Here is a 20,064-nt window from a genome sequence, read left to right on the forward strand (position 1 = left end):
TCGATCTGAGCTTTTCACAGCTCAGCCTTTTCCATCGAAGAAATAGCTGTTGATTAATCCAATCAGCTGTAGATCATCGGAGCTCCTGCTGGCTAAAAGTCTCACATGTGTTATGTGTCAGGAATTGAGCAGTTTTTATAACCCAAAAGGCTAAAACTTTTAGTTTTAAATCAAAGGGTTTCATTTTGGTTTCATCCTTTTTTTTATCTTCATGGAAATAAAGTATAACTGAGGTTGAAGAATGGCCTTCAAGCAGCCCTTGTCATAGCAGTTAACCTGGGAAGGAACCGGAAGGTCTGCGCCAGGCCTCCTTAACGACGCCGTTAGTCGAGGTGGGGGCCATTAGCTCGCAAGCAGGGGCACAATAAAGAGCGCCGTACAGGCCCACGACTTGACCAGGTAAGTAAAAAAAGGTACAGACAAGCTTTGATAGCAACACACAGGTAAAGAGACTTTACCCCTCTCAATATTTACCGTGATATGAGTCGTTAGCTGCTACACATGCTAGCATTTTTAAGAAACAACTTCATCAAACTAAACATCTGGTTGGTCATGTTAGTCGAGCCCTCGTGCATCTGTACTCACAAAGACATTAATACACATGTGTATTAAACATCAACATCTGTTTACGTGTATTTAGAAGTAAACAGATTTACATCAATAAACTTTTTGAATGAAAATTTCTCTTTTACTGCCATGGATTTTATTGTAGAACTTGATTTAAATTCAATACATTTATACTTTTAATTAAAATAAACATACCTTTTTCATTCTTGTCAGTGTTAAATCAACACTCAACGAACAATTATACACGGAATAAGCGTCAAAAATCAATTCGCTCATTGTTAAATACAACGTCTTTTAGCTAAAGTAATTTACATTGCATTTTTAACACATGGTGTTTACCTTTGAGCTCAGGGAGCAGTTCAGGGTTGAGTGTGTTTTGTACAGTTCTCTGCCAATGAACATTTTCATTTTAAATCCCTACAAGATTTTGTATTGGATTAAAGCAAACCTATTTGTAGCCACTAGAAACTGGAATTATCTTATCCTCAAGTACCACTTGTAGGCGTTACACAGCACCGATGCCAGCCCAGTAACTACCAGTAGAGCTAAACTTCAAAATACTACCTTGGATGCAATGTGCGGAGAACTGTCAACAAAACTCAGAAGAATGGATAAAAACATGGGATAGAAGTTACTTTTGTCATTGTGTAACTGCTCAACCTGCATCCCTGAAAAGTTCCCTGCACAGTTAATTCGAGCCCTCATGCATCTGTACTCAGAAAGACATTTTCCCTTTGATACATATATATGTATAGATGTATATGTATCATTAACTCAATAAAAAATATAGAGTAAAACCAATTCAATTGTTGAATTGGATTGAGGGTGAAAAATGACTGATCAATACATTTAATATGTACTGGAAATAATAAAAAAAATAGTATAAAAAATAAAAAATAGTAGAAGGATAGTAGAAGGAAGAATACATTCACATTGGGTGGTTTATCCTTTTGTTGGGAGTGTACAGACTACAACGGTGGCAAATACCGGCCGTGCAAATAACGCTTTTATTTTGACACCTCACTAACAGTAGTCTTTCCTGTCAGCATCCCTGATTTTACTGCGCATGCGCCGGCTGCAGCGTGAACAGCCGCCTTCAGCGTCGTCTCGTTGCTGCTGATACGATCCTCCGGGGAGGGGATAGAGAGCGACCGCGGCGTTTCTGTCAGTACGCCGTCCGATGAAGCACCTTCCTGCCTCTCGCTGATTCCCCACCACGTGGCCTGGATGGTGTCGGGGTGCTGCTGAAGAACAGAGAATTTGTGACCCAGGAAGGGGCTGACATGCCACCCACTGCTTGGCGCAGTCCGTGCGCTGATCTGTGTCCGACGTGGACAAGGTAACAAGCGGGGCCCCGCTGCATTAGAACCGTCCTTTTTAACGTGGAGGCCCCGGCCAGGCATCTGTTTATTGGATACCGGGGATTAACGACATCGCATGCCCGATCGCAGAGCCGGAGCCCCGGCGCCAACGCAGCACAGCGGGTGTTCGGCTGCAGGTGGATGGCCGACCCGACGGTGACGGCTCGCCGCTCCCCTCCCTCTCGGCCGTCCTCCCGAGCTCTGACGACGCGACCGAAAACCGAGATCGACGAATAAATAAAGCCGAGCCATGCTTCCCGGGGTCGGCGTGTTCGGCACCAGCCTGACCGCCCGGGTGATCATCCCGCTGCTGAAGAACGAGGGCTTCGCCGTCAAGGCGCTGTGGGGCCGGACGCAGGAGGAGGCGGAGGAGCTGGCCAAGGAGATGAACGTGCCCTTTTACACCAACCGCATCGACGACGTGCTGCTGCACCAGGACGTGGATCTGGTCTGCATCAACCTGCCGCCGCCTCTGACGCGGCAGATCGCGGTTAAAACGCTGGGTGAGTGATGTTGCGCCCTCGCCTCCCTCCCCTCCCCGGTCGGTGCGATGTGATCGGGGGGGGGGGGGGGGGCGGCAGATGTAAAGTCCAGTGAGGTTGGTCGGTAAATAGGTGGGGCAGCTGGCTGACATGACAGCAGCCATATTAATGGATGGAGCTGACCTCTTGGCTGACCCGGGTGAGGCTGCAGTGCCCTTGAGCAAAGCGTTAGTTAATGTCACAGTACAGGCATTAAAGCCGTGACCTTCACTGACAGGATTTAGTCCTCCCCATGTGATGGTGTAGAGAGGCCTGGTTGTCTTCAGTTCTTAACCCCCCCCCATTCCCTCCCATGCAATACTTAATGTTTGTGAGGGGTCTCTTCGGTCAAACTGAACTTAACCTGTGTTTGTTAAACTGACCAACACAGAGGAGGCCTGAATGCGGAAGGGGGGAGGGAGGGGGGGGAGACACACACAAAGAGAGGTTGTTCTTGTTTAAATCTGGAGCAGTGCGGCTTATTTTGGAGCTGCCGTGAAAGAATGGAGGCGAGGACCACTGAGCTGCTCTCCACACAGGCTGTATTTACCCCCCCCCCCCCCCTCCCCCTCCCCCCGTTTAGCAACAGAGCTCAGCTGGCCGGAAAGCTCTAACAGGTCAGGCCTGTGACTGAAAGATGAATGGCCTCAGAGGGCAGGTGGACTTCTGAAAAAAGCTGAATATGTAATTATCATCCTCAGTGGTAACCATGACTACTGGGCTAATGTGATGCTTCAGAGGAAACACTTTGTCAACTGCAGCCCTCAAAGTCAATATCATACTTTGAAGGTCAGAAATGGATTCCCACAAATCCAGACTATGAATAACTCATCATAATACATCCAAATCCTCCATTGGCATAGAATTAAAATCTGAATTATACGTCAATTATAACGGCTAAATTCACTAGTAACGACTATGTGACTATATGACAACGTATCAATCAGTGAATGCTTGTTTTGTCAGTGTGGTCCTCTCGTCAATTACCCCCACGTCAGCGGCCACACTCGTTAGAGGGGTGGGTAGGGGGGGAGGGGGGGCAGAACGCCTGTCTGTGTGTGGGGGGGGAGATGTGTGTGGGAGCTTCTTCAGCTGACTTATTTGTCACATGATATCATGATTGTCAAAGTGCAGGTTGAGTTTGATGTTTCAAGGCGCCCCCCCCCCCCCCATGTGTGTGTGTTTTGGGGGGAGAGTAAAGTAGCCGGTGACTCCCGGTGGAAGCATGGAAACAGACGGGCAAAAATACATCCAAATGTAATTTGATACAACATACAAAATATCGCTCGAATAAATTCATTAAAATAAAATACTGGCGCCAGAAAATGTAACAACATAATACATGTGTTTTGTATTTAAAATATAGTAAATACTCTTTTCTTGATTTTTCGTTTTCTTAAAATTTGGTATAGTGGAGCATTTAGGTTTGGGCCATAAAATGTACACAAAGCTCTGAGGAACCCCACAAAAAGGGTCACACAACTGTCACGTTTAATACGACAACAACTATTAAACTACAACGATTCAACTTTGGCGTTATATCAACAAGAAAATATCCATCAAATGAATGAATATAAAAAGCCCAAATAAGTATATTGATCATTTTTAACAATGGTTACATTTTTTCTCCACAAGTTTAAAAAAGTGCCCCCAATTTCTCCTAAAATTGAATATTTTAAATAAAAAATGACTCCACTACAGTATTTTGTTACAAATTACGTTAGAGTTTTTTATCGACCGTATCAAAACCAAAATGACAAAATACTCAAAATATTTCAAATTCAAGTAATAGAAATACTGCCCATCTCTGCATGGAGATCAGGGCCTCACACCACTGCGGACAGTGTTTGTTCAAAGTGTGACCACACTAATGTCAATACATGCCACAAAGGTACTATATTTGGTGTTGTTATCAGTTCCTTATTTTTCTATAAAATGTCCAAAATGAGAGCGAAATAGTTTCTTTGACCTCTAGTTGGTATCATGTTGTTGGTTCTGGATAGATGCTGGAAAAGAATTTTCAACGTACAGATATGTGACAGCAGGTCAAATCTTGACGTTTCAGAGGCTGTCATATGACACCTTAACCATGAATCGACTTGTGGTCTTGGCGGCGTAAAGATCCGTGCTGAGAAACAAAGAGATGGGTTGGGTATCGGGCCGAAACGTTACGCAGATTTTGGTGCTTCCTTTTGGTGCCTGAGGCGATTGAAATGCTTTATTTACACTACTCTGATGATTCAGTCGTCCAAAGCTGTAAACCAACGGCGTGGTGGCGTTTCCTTCTGGCGCATTGCACCTGCTGCAATCATGACACATTACATATACACACTTCAGGCTTTACAGAGGCAACAAACTATAATCATACTGTAAACAGTTCATTTATTGTTCTTAGTTTGAAGTTAAAAAGTTAGAAGCTGAAGTTTGAAGTGTTTTGTATTTATGTATATTCACAGTATTCTTTAAACATATTGTTCAATTTGAAGCAAAAAAAACAGAAAGCCGTTCGATCCCCATTTAGGCACCGGTATCGTTTAAAGTACCGGTTTTGCACCGGTTTTAAAAAGAATCCAAACCACCTGTCCCTCCGGAAGAGAGCGCATGGAAAGATGATTTACACATTTACATATTATATGGTACATTTGTCACCGTCCATTGAAGCCTAGTATTTCTTCAGATAAATAAACCCGTATCATTTCCAGAATGCGTTCTCGTGAGTATTTGAATGCACAAACGCGACCAGGTTCTGTTTGTTCGACCATTTGGAGAGACACTCCCCAAGTAGTCCCTGACCCCTCAGTCACACCGCAGAGTGAACACAGGTTGGTGAAGTTGGGAAACAAGTCTGAGTCGCAGCGTCACCTGGCGCATTCCGGGTCAGAGACGGGTCGGCGAGCCAGGGCCGCGCCGCTGGGTGACGGCGCAGAGCTCACTTCCTCTTGCGTCAGGGTGTGCGCGCTGAGGGACGTCTTGCTCACTCACAAGCCAGCAAGTGTGATCAGACTCCTTCCGGAATGTCAAAGCTGGCTTCGATCAGACTCCACAGTCTGTACGTAATACTCTCGGTTCTGACTCGTCTCGTAGCCCCTGGTGATTTGGACCGGAGGTCATATCTTTGTGTTAACCAGCAATTCTAACAAAAAAAGGTAACTTGACATCAGGATAAAATGAGGTCAAAGGTGAGAATACGTGACTCAGATACCAGTTGGGGAGATGAGGAATGGGGAAAGCACTGCTACCAGTTAACAACCAGCGCTACGTGTGGATCAGGTTTTACCTGAGCTGCCTCTCCTCGGCCAACAGACCCGTCGGTCCGGTTAAGCCGCATCTCACCTTCCACAGGGATGTCTTCACCCCCCCCCCCCCTCTTTTTATCACTGTCTCCCTACTGCGACATTCCTGGGGCGTCATGTGATGACGTTGGGAAGGGAATCTTACACTGTCTGCTCCCATTCGCACACACACACACACACACACACACAGTACATTCAGCCTTCAACAGTTAAGGACCTTGATACATTGAAACATGAAAGAAAGTCATTTAAAGGATAATAAAAAAGACATTAAAAGATTTAAAATAGAATAAAACTGTGTGTAATGTAATTCAAGAATGTCTTTAAAAAGAGGCTAGTGTCTCAGTTTGTCAGCCTATAGGTTTACAGAATTATTTATTGTTTTAGGGCTTCAATCTAATGTCTGTGAAACAGTTCTCAGGTGTCTAAGCATTAGTCCAAAATACTGATTTATTGCTACACTGGACAAGAGACGTGTTTGGAAATGAACCTTTGTGTAATACTGCAACCATACTGAAACAAATATTGAAAGAAGACCGTTCTAAAACTGTACGTTGGCTCCTCTCTTTTCGGACGTACCCACGTGTTGTGAATGGTTACGTATCATCTCGGATTGGCAGCAGCTCATGTGCGCCCGGGCCTCCTGAGGCCGAGAGGGAACCCGAGAGCTGAACGGAAGCGTCACAGTTTCAGGTGCACCTTCCGTCCCCTTTGTGCCGTTTTGTCTTGACGGCGGGAGGAGGAAGTGGAAGGAGAGGAGCCCCCTCCACTCGCCTCCCCGAGGACTGGAGCGCTTCGCCGCCATGAGCAACAGGCGTGGGCGCCTTTTTATAGCAGATGATGGCGACTTCGTGACGTTTGGGTAAAATTCCCTTTCAGCGCTCACTTTCATAAGTTATCAGGATGGCCGAGTGGAACAAATACTGTCACGACATGACGTCAAAACCTACCACAAACCATGAGGGTCGAATCAGGCAGGAAACGTATGCAATGAGCAATCCAGACCACATGTGCACGGCGTGACCCCAAAGAGCCGCTGCAAGGCCTCCTCAAACCTGTAGTTTGACCTTTGACCTTTCACCTTTAGTTTGAGGAGTATAACCGAAATGAAGATGAGCTCTTCTCACATCAGTGATTCAGGCTTAGTGTGTGCAGGGCTAGAGCAGACCATGGGATAGCATCTAATGCTCCAATGATATTTTGAATTAAAGCACATGAGCAGTTTGGCCCGGAGTGAGCATGTTAGCGCCGTTAGCTTTTAGCCAAACACGCTGTCCAAATCACTATAAGAGAGCAAGCCAACACACACTGTTGTTTTTTCATACATGACAGGGTAAATACAGTTAAATTACCCCAACATTTATTCCCATTAATTCCATTTTTTCCTTTCCTTTTCCCATGGAAAGTTTCAAACTTTTTCCAATTTTGCAAACCCTAGTGAGGAGTCGGCACTCAATTAAAGAAGGATCAATACATGACAAATATAATTTCGTTTGCAGAGGCAGTATGCAAAATTATTTTTGTACCGACAGAGATGCACACACATTGAATCTCATTATCTTATGGTCAGTTTAAAACCAAGCAAATTCCAACACAATTTAGGTACTTTTCAGTTGAATTTACATTTGCCAAGAATGAAGATGCTGTTGTGGGGTCTCATGGGGCAGATGAGCGCTAATCTGGCTACGAGTAAAGTGGATTTCATGGTAGCTCTGATGAGCTCTGAGACACCTGCTCTGAAGGGCCAGCCAAAGGCAAAGAGCTATTTATAACGTGGCCACAAAGGGCCTGCAGGTCATGAACATGCTCCTCACCACCGATGCTCCTCTGGAAGTGCACGGCGATGAGCTCTTTGGCAGCCCACTGCCACTTTATTTTAAAAGGGCAAGAAGATGTGCAGACGGTGTGAAAGACAGTGTTTATTCCAAGTGTGTTCTTTGAAAAAAATCACTTTTAGACACAGCTTCCGAAAGTCAAATTATAATAATAAAAAAAAATCTTCTCACTTCAAAAGAAATATTCACATTTTCAAAAGAGAATAAAACCATTAATAGACATATCACTGTCCGAACCTCTAATATGAACATACACATATTGAGTTTCTTTGACTTTTCTCATCAGTGTGACTTCTCTGGCATTCATCATTCATCAGTGTGAAGGACCCAAGGTCTCCAAGTGGAGTTGTGCTTCAGAGCGAGTTTGGAGACGAATCGACAGGCGCTGCCATTCCCAGGCCTTCTCTCTCACACTTTGTTGTTTTCTCGAGGCAACCAGGTTCCCACTATAGTTCACGTTTTCCCAGGCGTCCTATTAGTATGCAAATGGGGGAGTTTATGCGTGTGTGTGTGTGTGTGTTTGAATGAAAGAGCAGTGGACAACCAGGAGAAGTGAGAAGGACGAGTGGGGAGAAAGCCGTCCTTCCTGTGTAATTGCCTTTGTGTGTGTGATGAATGGCTGGTTTGGGAGGTGAGGGGGGGGGGTCTGTCAGCTTGCCGCCACCCTGGGCTGACAAGTGAGCATTCCTTGAAGGAACAGGGTAAGTGGGGAAAGAGCTCCCGCTTTCAGTAATGAAGTATTCTGCACAATGAGGATTTCTGTTTTGTTGTAATTCAACCTGAACAGAAAAATCTGCTTTTTGAGTGACGAAAATAAAGACAGACAGGAACAGATGAAAAACATTGTCGGCGCGGTCAGGAAACCCTGTGCTGTCCCCTTCCTTGTTTGACTTCTTCCACGTGTCCCGTGGCGCCGAGCGATGAGAGGACAAAGGGCTCCTCTGTCCTCTGGCTCAACAAAACCTGGAACTGTGCATAATGTCTTTTATTGCTGTCGTACAATACATATATTGTATCGCAGTGTGGCTCAGTGGACACCCCAGGTAAGAATTTATAGGATATTTCTTGTGACGGGGAACGCCAATTGCATGTTACACTTCATTTCTCCCCACTCCTAATATTGATCAGTTATCTCAGAGCGCTACCAACCCACAATGCAACAAGGCATGCGCTGTTGCAGCTGTTGTTTTGGTCAACATCAGTGCTATATAGGCCACGCTATTCCACCTTAAAATACTTCACTGATGAGACTATGCAAACCCACCCACTGGCTGTGTGTGTTGATTGTGTGTGTGTGTGGGTGTGTGTGTGCGTGCGGCTGATGGCGTTACCCGCAGCAGGCCAAAACAAAGATACCTGTGTAATTCATCAGAGCTGTTGGGAAATCACTTGTGAAATACCTCCCTCTTGCTCAAGAGCGCGAGGCAGCGTGTGTGTGTGTGTGTACCTATCAGCCCTCCTTTTGCACCCAGTACTAATCACCGGCGCGTGATCCACTTCCTGCAGCCCTTTATTTCCCAGGCGCAGCCCTCTGTGCGGATTCCCCAGGTGAAGCCCGCTTCATCATAGCCACGCTCAGACAGTGCTCAGGAATAGACCCGTGTGTTTCTTACTGGGCCTTCTGGGACTGGGGGTCATCCGGTGTCCCTCTGATCCTGCAGCTTGTTCAGGGCGTATTCTCTGTGTCGTGGCGTGAACAAGCTGCAGCTTTATATTTAATGCAGCTTCACAGTCAAACACTGGTAACAGGAAGTGATATTTTGGTATCTTCACCGCAGAGTATCTTGCTTCCTGTTGTGTGCGCAGGAGGAAGCAGAGTGCTTGTGTGACACGGAGGGGTCTTCTCGATCACCTCCTGCCAATGACACCCAGAAACACACCGTCACTCTCTTCCTCGTGTGTCTAGAATTCTGAGAATGCGACGAGAAGTTGAATACTAGTTTCAAGTGGATTGTCAAATAAACTGTGAACTGAAGGCAAAGGGATCTGCTGAGGTGCTATCAGTGCCCCCCCCCCCGACCACCCCCACCACCCCTAACCCCGACTCCCCCGTTACACATAAACATTTAATCCATTGTAATATAAAAACATTGGAGCTTGACTTGGTTAGTTTAGCTGAACATTAAGCGGGTCAGTTGTACATTACTCCTCTGTTAGTTATAATCTGCAATATTAATGAATGAATATCGAATGGAGAACCTTCAATGTGACAGCAGATCTCTGTATCCTTCCGCGGGGAGCAGGAATGTGCTCTTTACTGACAGATGGAACGAACTAAAAGCATGCAAAAATAATCTCTGAGAAAATACAACATAGAGTCCAAGGACAACATAATGAACATTTGAAGGGACCCCTCAAAGACACAAAGTGAAGTTCTATTTATAAGCCAGAATGAGGTCAGCTGGCACGTCAGTGAGCCGCTGTAGCCATGATGGGGAGAGCGCTCAGATCAGATCAACATGGAAGGATGCAAATATGTTTGCATAATTGCAAGACCAGGTTTACTGTTTGTACACGGCTATTCCAATCCACACAGGCAGCTACAGACCTAGTGGCTTCCTCACAATGAAGCAGCTCTGACCAGTTCTCTTTTGTCTTTGCTGTGCGTGATTGTTTGTCTGCTGCACGGCCAGCGCACAAATACTTTTCCCCTTGTTTATCTCACACCCCGGAAAACGAATCATTGACGAGTCATTGAGTCATCCCACCTCTTTCACGCGGCCTCAGCTGACACAAAGGTGCCCCTCCTCGTCCTGACAGAAGCTCACCTTCCCTTTGCCGAGGAGATCGACTGAAACATGCCCCTCTTTTCCTTTATCACTTCTACATTCAGTTTAATTGATAATGAGGGAAAAGGTTTGGGAACATAAAGGTGGAGAAGTGTTGTCCTGAGTTACTGGCTTACTTCAATAGACTGACTAAATTACTGTCCTTATTTCTAAAAAATCTGTTTCAATGGTTATCTCAAGAAACACTAGAGCTCCGGGAAGAAAGAAACTGTTGGCTTTCCCAACGTATACCTGGCAAACATACATGAAGGCTGCTCCCACAGGGAAATCTAAATGCACCAGGGGAGGGGCGGGGGGGTCCAAGATCATCCTGCGTGGGGAGGCAGACCGCTCTGTCTCTGGCAGCCATGTTCTGATCGTCTCGGTGTTGTGTGCTGCCGATGGGAAGGTGTGTGTGAGTGAGAGAGGGATTACAATAGAGGGGTAAGCGGTTTGGCTCAGTAGTTAATTAGACCCCGGCGGATGACGGGGGGTCACACACTTCTCACAAACAGACACAAACACATTCGGCTTTGTGTTAGCGGGTGTTTGAAGGCCAGCACCATGTTGGTTTCTAGAATGAGTTTTTGCTGCTCCGATATGGGAGCTAATGTATTCATCTCAACTTTGCCAGATGGAGCGTGTAAAATGATGAAGTGTTCATCAGTAATCTTTACAACACAAAACGGATGAATCAACCGATTTGGGGTGACAGAGCCTTCTCCATAGCTGTGTGTGTGTGTGTGTGTGTGTGTGTGTGTGTGTGCCGACATGCTCGTCCTCCATCTTTAGCACGCGCTGTAAATGCACCCATTAGGAAGTCCCTCTGTGACCATTGGCCTCCATCGTAGCCAGCGTACTGGGCCTGGTGAGCGGGGGTTAATGGCAGCACTTCCTCTCTTCATCATTCTCATCTGCACAAATGCACAATAAAGACTCCAAGTACAAGCTGCATTTGTTTTATCATCAGTGTATTATGATTAGTCTTTTAAGTGGACTGTTATACTTTGGTCCATTTTGAGCATCAAAAAGAGTACTTCTAGTTTAAATGTACAAAGATGTTGTGTGCTGTGAAGCAAACCATCTTTGGCTAAGCACAAATAGAACAAGAGACAACTTAAAACATTTGGCTTTGTTTTCCCTTCATTCCTTTAGTGCAGTCTTATGTCATATCGGTTCTGTGAATGAAACTTCCTCCATTAAAACACTAATAAACACTCATTGAACTGAAGCATAGGACTAATTACAGTCTTACACATTGAACCCATGCATTTTGCTTCAGCTGCATACATCATTGTGTTCATCCATCACTGCTATCCAGGTGTCTCTGTTCATGCTGGGAACACATATGCAGTCACAGAACGAGGGGGGAATCTGTGATTCACATCCTGGCTGTGAGCTGTACACTGACAACAATGTACACTTCCACCCCCTCCTCTCCTTGTAATTGCCTTAAGCTCAATTTAATTTGGGATAATCGGCAGGAAGACTGGCTTGTCTCTCCGACTGTACTGAAACCAGTGTGTACTCAACCTGCTGTAACACACCGCAGTTATAACAAAGTCACACATGCTGGTGAGCTTTTTGGTTTAGATCACGCTAACGTCTGAGCTTCACTTCTAGTTTCTGTTATCAAGCAGAGCACAAAGGCTGCAAGGCTGTCTGAGGTCTTTCCTTGAACATTTCTCAATTTTGTCGCTCCATTACACCCTGACGTTTGTGTGTGTGTGTGTGTGTGTGTGTGTGTGTGTGTGTGTGTGTGAGAGAGATTTTTAGAAATGTTCCACCTCCACAGGCCTATTAGACAAAGCTAATTACCTTTCCGTGCTTTAGTGGTGGAGGATGCTTTGTGATCTTTCAAACCCACTCGCTTCCACACAATTACACACGCGTTTAGTCACGAACACATTTCAGCATTCATACGCAAGCTTTCAAAGAAATACACGCCGAATAATCTGGTCTAGTGGTTAACTGAGTGTGTCTGCAACAAGGTGCCAAAATGAATCTGAGAGCCACTATAGTTCATTAGGCTTTCATTAGTACTACGGAACACTACAAAACATTTACATTAAGAAGTAAATGGTTGATGATGTTTCATTTTCACCAACTCACTTAATCAAAGAGAACCCCGGCTCCTTATTCAACAATAATTCTTCGTAGTACTAAAGTGTTTTTACGATTACATTTGATTTAAGGCACTTGCAAATCACAAGTTGGTACAAAACATAAAACTCCTTCGGTGTGTCATTTTTAAATCTTTACCTAGGAATTTATTCTTTTTTTATACATAATAACAACAATAACTAAAAATTGCAACCATGCCCTCGGGAATAAAAAGGAAATCTCAATAACATCACCTGATCGTACTTAAACCCAACATGATAGGATGATACTGCGTATAAATCCTGAAGGTGCTTTCAGTGTCTCTGAGATCCAAAACATAAAATTGTTCTCATCAGTTTGCAGAAATGTAAAGGAACTCCTCCCTGACTCGGCTCCCGCCCGGTTGTATTTCTGGCACCCTTAGGTGCAGGGCTCATTGTGTCACAGTGAAGCATTCGCTATCCGTTTTAATCCACCACTGTGAAAGGTGTTTTCCAGCTGTTGCCCTTAGTATTGACACAGGAAACACGTGGTCTTGTTTGCAGCTCTGAGGATTTCCACAGCATATCCCATCTGTGTTTGCATGTCATTTTTTTTTAAACATTTTTTAAAATTCAACTACTGTTTAATAGCATTTCACGTGTAATGTCAAGGTCACCGCCTCACAGCTGGCACGTTTCCAACCTTCCGTGACAGAACGTGAGAACAAACAATAAGCAATTACACGAGGAGTACAAATATGTCTCCCTCGCCCCCACATAAACCCTAACCTGACCTTCCTGCACAACCGCCACTTGCAGCCTTTCCTTCCTTAGCATTACGCCATCAAAAGAGGTGTGAGCGCACACAAGATCCCATGCAGTGCTGCTGCTCCCTCTGCCACGCACTGAAAGCCCCGTCAGGGTTAAAATGACGTCTCATCTTATGAGAAAGAGCCTGAAATACATTCAAATCAGTGAGTAAAAATAATGAAATAAATACCGTGGAATGTAAATCATATTTTTTAAGCCATTGTCATGATGACGTGACATGTGCGGTGTCAACCACTCTCTCTCTCTATCTGCGTGTCCCTGTCTTCTTTTACCAAAAACAAGTGACCTTTGGTCTCTTTTCTGCTTCGGCAAGCATGTTAAAAATATAATTAGAAAGTCTGTGTGTGCCTGGTACTCAAAATACAGATAGCTACTGATTTTTATCTTTCTGTTTTTTAAAGAGTTCATCGGTTCTGCCGAGCTCAGCAAATTTGGGAATTGTCTTCTAATGACTCCCCTAGTGTGGTTAAAATAAGTCCGACTGTACAGCAGATGACTCTTCTTCTCACTTGATTACCTCAATAATCCTTGTAGACATGAGTTTATGGTGTCAATTAATGTCCCATTTGCGCTTAAATAGACCATAAAACAGGTTTTACACAGATTGCTGACGCTGCCATTCGCTTTGACTGTAATGCTCTGTGAGAAGAGTTGGCTGAACACTGTATCTCATCATATACCTGCCACCAGACTCTGTTGACCCTCCAAACAGCGTGTTGGTGGAAGTGTACTGATGCCTCTGGTCAACCAAGCGTATCGCAAGGACTCATTTTGGGGGTCATATTCCTAATTCTCATTATTTCAGTCCCTCCCCGAAGCTTGTGGATCTTAGGTGCTGGTTGTAAAATCGATTTATTGGTAAAGTAAGTCGCTTTTCCCTCCGTTTTTACCGTGACAGTCGTGTTTATGGTCCACATTACTGCTGACGTTGCAATGAACCAGTGACTTGGAGTCTGTGAAGTTTATTCTTTAGTCAACAGTGATGCCCTTCAACATCCAGTATGTTTTGTGTGGCTTTAACAGATGTGTCATGTGTCTTACAACTATTAAGCCTTTCACAGTGTGTTCTAATTTCATAAAACTGTGGTCAGGAAACCAATTGGTGATGTCACAGTCATTAATTCTACTGTGTTTTGTGTAGTTCAAGGTTCCCAAATTCTGGTTTGCTTCTGGGACTTTGCCTCGAGCTCCGGTGGATCCATAATCCATCGGACACGTGCACAAACAATGTGTCCTCTCACTGAGAGTCTGACTCAGCAGGACGACCCGTTTAAGCCAGCCTTGACCTTCCAGACCATTGTATGTGAGGGGCGGAAGGTCTTTGTTGATCTTCATGTTGTTGTTTTTTCTGTGTAGGTTTCTCTCTAAGTCATTAGGCTTCCACACAGTATTCAAAGCCTTGAAACGGTTTCAGTGCCCTATAGCTGTGTGTTTGCCTGAAGCGTGTATGTATTCATACATAAATCATGACATTAATCGCTGTGGGAGAACAAAATCTGTCTTTAGGCCTTCGCAAAGCTAGCCAAGCTATTGTTCTGTTAAGACGTTTAGCGTTTAGCATTTACCCAGCAGGGTTTTGGCTGGGACAATGCATCTCTCCAGTCTCTGGGGGGGGGGGGGGGGTTAGGGTGTGCTGTTTGGCTTGGTGTGGCTGCAGGGGTAGAGCGGCGAGGGGGGGGCTCTCACGGCGCTCCTCCCAACTGGGTCAGAGGGTTTAATTTCCTGGGCTGGTCGATTCAAGCTAACGGTAGATTAGCATGGGAGACAAGTTTAGCAAGTTTCACTTCCAACCCACCCCACCAGCTACCCTCAGCATGGACTGGCAGGGAAAGCGGCACGCTGCTTTTCTCACTGGGGGGGGGCTCCAGGAATTTGTGTGTAGTGATGCCCCTACACTGTGCGCGTGCATATGCTTTTTGACCCCCTGTCAACTGGAGGTCATTGTGCGCAGTGAAGTGGGTACAAAGATGTTTCGATCTAATGCTCAAAATAAATCCTGTAGATCTTGTAGTCTGACACAAGCTGAGAGGTTTAGCGGATCCATTTTTATTTGTATTCAATTTAAATAGCACATTCTTACAATTGAAAAATTGCCCACAGCCTTTTTGGACTACTATGTGCAGGAGCTGATGATGGCTAGTGTTTGGTTGGGCACCGCTTTCTATCCCAGGGCAACAAGTTAACCTTTAACAAACCATCCCATTCGCCTTCCTTTTAGAAACCTTTTATGTCATGAAATCAAAACACCCAATACGACTAAGGTCCTCACCAACCATAAATGCAGGTTGTTCGGTCTTATTGGTTTAAGTCAGGACTAAGATGTCAGTGTGCAAATGCATGTGTGGTTATTTTCACCAAGCAGCACGTACACGCAGGGGACTGTTTGCAGTGGACAGGCTCAAACAGCTCTAGGCTATTCTAATGGAACCCTCTTGTGATATTGCTGTATGTTGGCCACACTACATGATTATTATCTTACATTTTAGCATGACGCTGACCGGTAAATGTCCCTTGTGGACGTCATACACTTTTTGCACGTGGCACATTATACTAACAGTGAAAACGCTCACCGTAAAATTGAGAAACATTGATTGACATTATCTCTATATTTTGTCACTTAATCCAGTATGTAGTATAAATGAAAAACAAAGAACTTGGCTCCCATTACAGCTCTGCATTATTCCATCACAGAAAGGTCATCATGCCTGAGCACATTCTCTCTCTCCTTCTCTGTTGTCCCTTACCTCCTCCTTCATCTCAATATTGACAGAAAAGCTGAAAATCGTCAGTGAACAATGAAAGTTCATCAGCTAAACTGAAAAGCTTCGATGGCTCATTCCCAAATGTCTTGTCTCTCTTTGTAGGTATTGGAAAGAACGTCATCTGCGACCGGACAGCAACTCCTCTGGATGCCTTCCGAATGATGTCAGCGGCCCAGTACTACCCCAAGTTGCTGAGCATTATGGGAAATGTGTTACGTTTCTTGCCGGCTTTTGTCCGAATGAAGGAACTTTTAGAAGAGGGTTACATCGGGGAGCTACTGGTCTGTGAAGCGCAGGTATTCCTAAATCGATACATGTATTCTTTTTTTTTTGCTTTCTTGACATTTATGATAACATGTGATACTCCACAGAACACGCAAAATATTGGTGACTTGTTCAGAGTCGCTTCGGTTACTTTCTGACACAAGATTTCACCTCAGATACTTTGTAAAAAAATATCTAATTTGGCTTTCAATCTTTACCCTAAAGATCCACAGCGGGAGTCTCCTGGGTAAGAAATACAACTGGAGCTGCGATGACCTGATGGGAGGCGGCGGTCTGCATTCTGTGGGCACTTACATCATCGACTTGCTCACGTTTCTGACCGGTCGGCGTGCAGCAAAAGTTCACGGCTTCCTCAAGACCTTTGTCAAGCAGACGGATCACATCCGGGGCATCCGTCAGATCACCAGTGACGACTTCTGCACGTTCCAGATGGCGCTGGAGGGGGGCGCGTGCTGCACCGTCACGCTCAACTTCAACATGCCCGGGGAGTTTCGGCAAGAGGTGATTGTTGTGGGGACGGTCGGAAGGTTAACGGTCACGGGGAGCGACCTCTACGGACAGAAGAACTGCGCGGGCGAAGAAAGCGGCGGAGGTCCCGAACTCCTGCTCAAAGACACAACGTCTCTTGAGAGGGCCTCCTTACCGGAGAAGGCCTTCAGCGACATTCCGTCCCCGTATCTCACCGGAACGATCCGCATGATCCAGGCGGTGCGGCAGGCCTTTCAGGACCAGGACGACCGGAGGACGTGGGACGGGAGGCCTCTGACCATGGCCGCTACCTTTGAGGACTGTCTTTACGCTCTTTGCGTGGTGGACACCATCAAGAAATCCAACCAGAGTGGCGACTGGCAGAACATTGTGGTGATGACGGAGGAGCCGGAGATCAGCCCGGCCTATCTGATCAGCGAAGCGATGCGGCGAAGTAGGATGTCACTCTACTGTTAGCGTCTGGGCTGAAGGGCGGATGCACACCTACCTTCACTGTAGACGGCCTTGGGGTTGTTGGAACATTATTCCTTCAATCTCTATTGGTACTGTTATGGTTTACTGAGACGTTGCATGTGCATTAGAGGAACGCATGTGATCAATAATCTAATCTTTATTTATTAGGAAGCCTTTCCTTTTTTTGGTTTTTATCAGAAGAATTCCTTCCACGTAGATGCACCTGTAATTAAAACCGATTTCATACAACCGTAGGGTGTAGTTCTCCGTCAGAGGCAGATCAGGGAGTGGAACTAATGCTACTGCACTCTGCTTGACCATGAGGGTATTTCATCCCTCATTTCTGCTTCCCTTCTACTGTGACCCGGTTTGAAAGACAACTCCTTACACTGTGGGTCCAAACGAGGACAGCCAAGGAAGAACGATAGTCCTCTCAGTTGAAGCTGTACCGCTGTTTTGTCGCTGTAATCTGAAGTCCTTGCTAGTTTTAACAGGTGAATGTTTTAATCACAAAAAAATTGGGTGGATCTTCCTGCTCTGTATGCTTTGTGTGTGTGTGTGTGCGCGTGTGTGTGAAAAAAGAGATCAATAGTTTGGCTTGTGGGTTTCAGAGGGGTTTGCGTGTGCACTATAACCAGACAGTAGTCCTCTAGCCAAGGGCTCGGGTTGAAACATACTCTGGTGCTTTTATGCAGTTACAGTAGCCTGTGCATCAGGATGCGAGTTCTGTGTGAGTGGCTAGTCCAGTGGTGCTTTGATATGTAATTTATTTTGTGCGTCATGGTCATAAGGCATGGCCATCATCCCATGACTTCTGTGTGGTGTCTACATATCCGCACCAAGACACAAGTGTGGCGGTTTTGCAGGTGTTTGCAAAGTGGTGTGAGGGTGTAATCCTAATATTGCAATGCAATGGGTTCTCACTTGCACCAAGTACCCGTGATTTAGAATTGAGCACACTTGTGGACTTGTAAAACTGTAAAGAGTGGTGAATGAGGGGTCAGCAGACAGTCAATGGCAGTATAATACAACAAAAGGCTTTTAGAAAAGTGTGAGTCACGGCATTCATTAGGGGCCCTTGAGCGTGCAGCCATAACTGGCCACTAAAGTATTATGCAGAAAAACACTTTATTTAATTACACCTTGATTCATCTCCCCTCTCCTCTAGTTAGCGTTTTAATGTATCTCAGTTCATTGCTTGGGTTTTTGTTCCTTTTCTCTCTCCCCTCCCTGGCCGTCCGATTTCAGGCTAAACTCATCTCACAGAATGCAGCTTTACAACATCAAAGATGAGCAGAGAGACATCAAGATAAATGTTGGACGTAAAAGACGCATTTCCTGATGTGACCGAGCACTGTTTCTAGTGGCGATGTAGATAACACAAGCGTCACAGACTTCAAATGGAAACTGTAATAACAATTGAGGTGTTTGATTTTTACACCGATGAACAAGTCGCATGGAACCAACCACTCGTCGTGTTTCACTCACACAGGTAAGCTCAAACAAACCATGGGTATTTGTGAGTATCATGTGACCTCGGGTTTAGCATAGATCTCCGCAGGTTTGAGAACGCCACTGACCTTCAAGCCAGAAGATTGATTTTCTTTTACCCCTGTGGTGTGCTTTCGAAATCTTAAACTGTGCTGAAATACTATCTTGTGTAATGACTACTGAAAATGTACAGAAGAAAATATGATGAACAACAAACATGCGTTTGTCTATAGAAATAAACTGTATGTATTTTATTTGTAAAAAAACCAATGAACTTGTTTCTTCTTTGCTTTTTCCCACGGGCTGACCCGCAGTGCGTTTGGGAGATTGACAGCAGCATCTCCTCATGCCCCTCCATGAATTATTGACCCAAAAAAAGCTCTTCTGTTGACACTGTGAAAAGGTCAACACTGATAAACTATCATTTTTTAAAGATAACTCAAGATTACAAAATGTACAAGATTACAAGTTACAAGATTGCCCTCTATGTACCGAGCACCTTATCCGATCTGCCTGTAGCACATTTTATTGATAAGTCGTGATCAACTTAAATATTATTCTTTGAGAAGGCCAGAATTCAGTCACAGGGTTGCCTGCATCCGGCCTGTAAACAGTGATTTATGAAAAGAATATCCTGTTGCCGTTGAGTCTGACCTGATCCTTACGGGGAGCCTCAGGTGAGCGTCTGGCTTCTGTTTCCAACGGAGCAAAATCCTTTTGTAAGTGAGTTACTTCATGTGTCCAAAAGTAAATGGACACCGGGGGAGATGGCCAGTAAAGCTGACTACAAGGATCCCCCTCTTAAACCTTGAGAATGGTTTAGTCCACTGGTCTACTCCCTCCATCACCCTGCAGAGGAAGAGTCACACCATTGAGATTAACACGGTCACACACACACACACACAAAACCAAATGCAGACGGTATATCATTGTTTTCTCTTGCATAACCACTAAGATCCCTTTTCTGGTACCTTTTATTCATATTTCATATTCAAAAAGGATCAATACTTGAAAAGCTTCCTGTGAAGCTCATTTTGGTAAAAGGCCCATAAGCCTGGTTGAGCCAGTGGTGACACCCAGCGGCCCCTGGAGCCTCAATGGGCTGCAGGCTAACACCAACGAGGAAACATCTGGGTTCTGAACCAATGAATATGCAATGAGTAGTGGTTTAATAATCTGAAAAGTATGAGAATGTCATAAGTTTTACAACAATGTTTTCCCTTGATTGATTTCTTTTCAATGTTGAGTCTGTTAAGCTGGTTTTGTTATTTGTAATGCTTATTAATCAGATTCATGTCAAAGCTCAGACGCCCAGACGTCATTT

The 20,064-nt window shown here is 44.9% G+C and overlaps 1 protein-coding gene across 1 annotated transcript; it reads left to right on the forward strand.

The window, feature by feature from the left end:
* The first annotated feature begins 1,508 nt into the window (after positions 1–1,508).
* Positions 1,509–19,027, forward strand: gfod1 (glucose-fructose oxidoreductase domain containing 1). The gene is made up of 3 exons (XM_037456232.2): positions 1,509–2,431; positions 16,125–16,318; positions 16,512–19,027. The coding sequence occupies exons 1-3, from the start codon at positions 2,179–2,181 to the stop codon at positions 17,250–17,252; spliced, it is 1,188 nt and encodes a 395-aa protein (XP_037312129.1). The 5' UTR covers positions 1,509–2,178; the 3' UTR covers positions 17,253–19,027.
* The last annotated feature ends 1,037 nt before the right edge of the window (positions 19,028–20,064 follow it).

Source organism: Pungitius pungitius, chromosome 19 (assembly GCF_949316345.1).
Source record: "Pungitius pungitius chromosome 19, fPunPun2.1, whole genome shotgun sequence".
Lineage (NCBI taxonomy): Eukaryota > Metazoa > Chordata > Actinopteri > Perciformes > Gasterosteidae > Pungitius > Pungitius pungitius.

Coding starts and splice junctions, on each gene's coding strand:
- gfod1 (XM_037456232.2), top strand. CDS start 2,179: ATGCTTCCCGGGGTCGGCGTGTTCGGCACCAGCCTGACCGCCCGGGTG. Junction 2,432..16,124: donor GATCGCGGTTAAAACGCTGG/GTGAGTGATGTT, acceptor CTCTCTTTGTAG/GTATTGGAAAGAACGTCATC. Junction 16,319..16,511: donor TACTGGTCTGTGAAGCGCAG/GTATTCCTAAAT, acceptor TTTACCCTAAAG/ATCCACAGCGGGAGTCTCCT.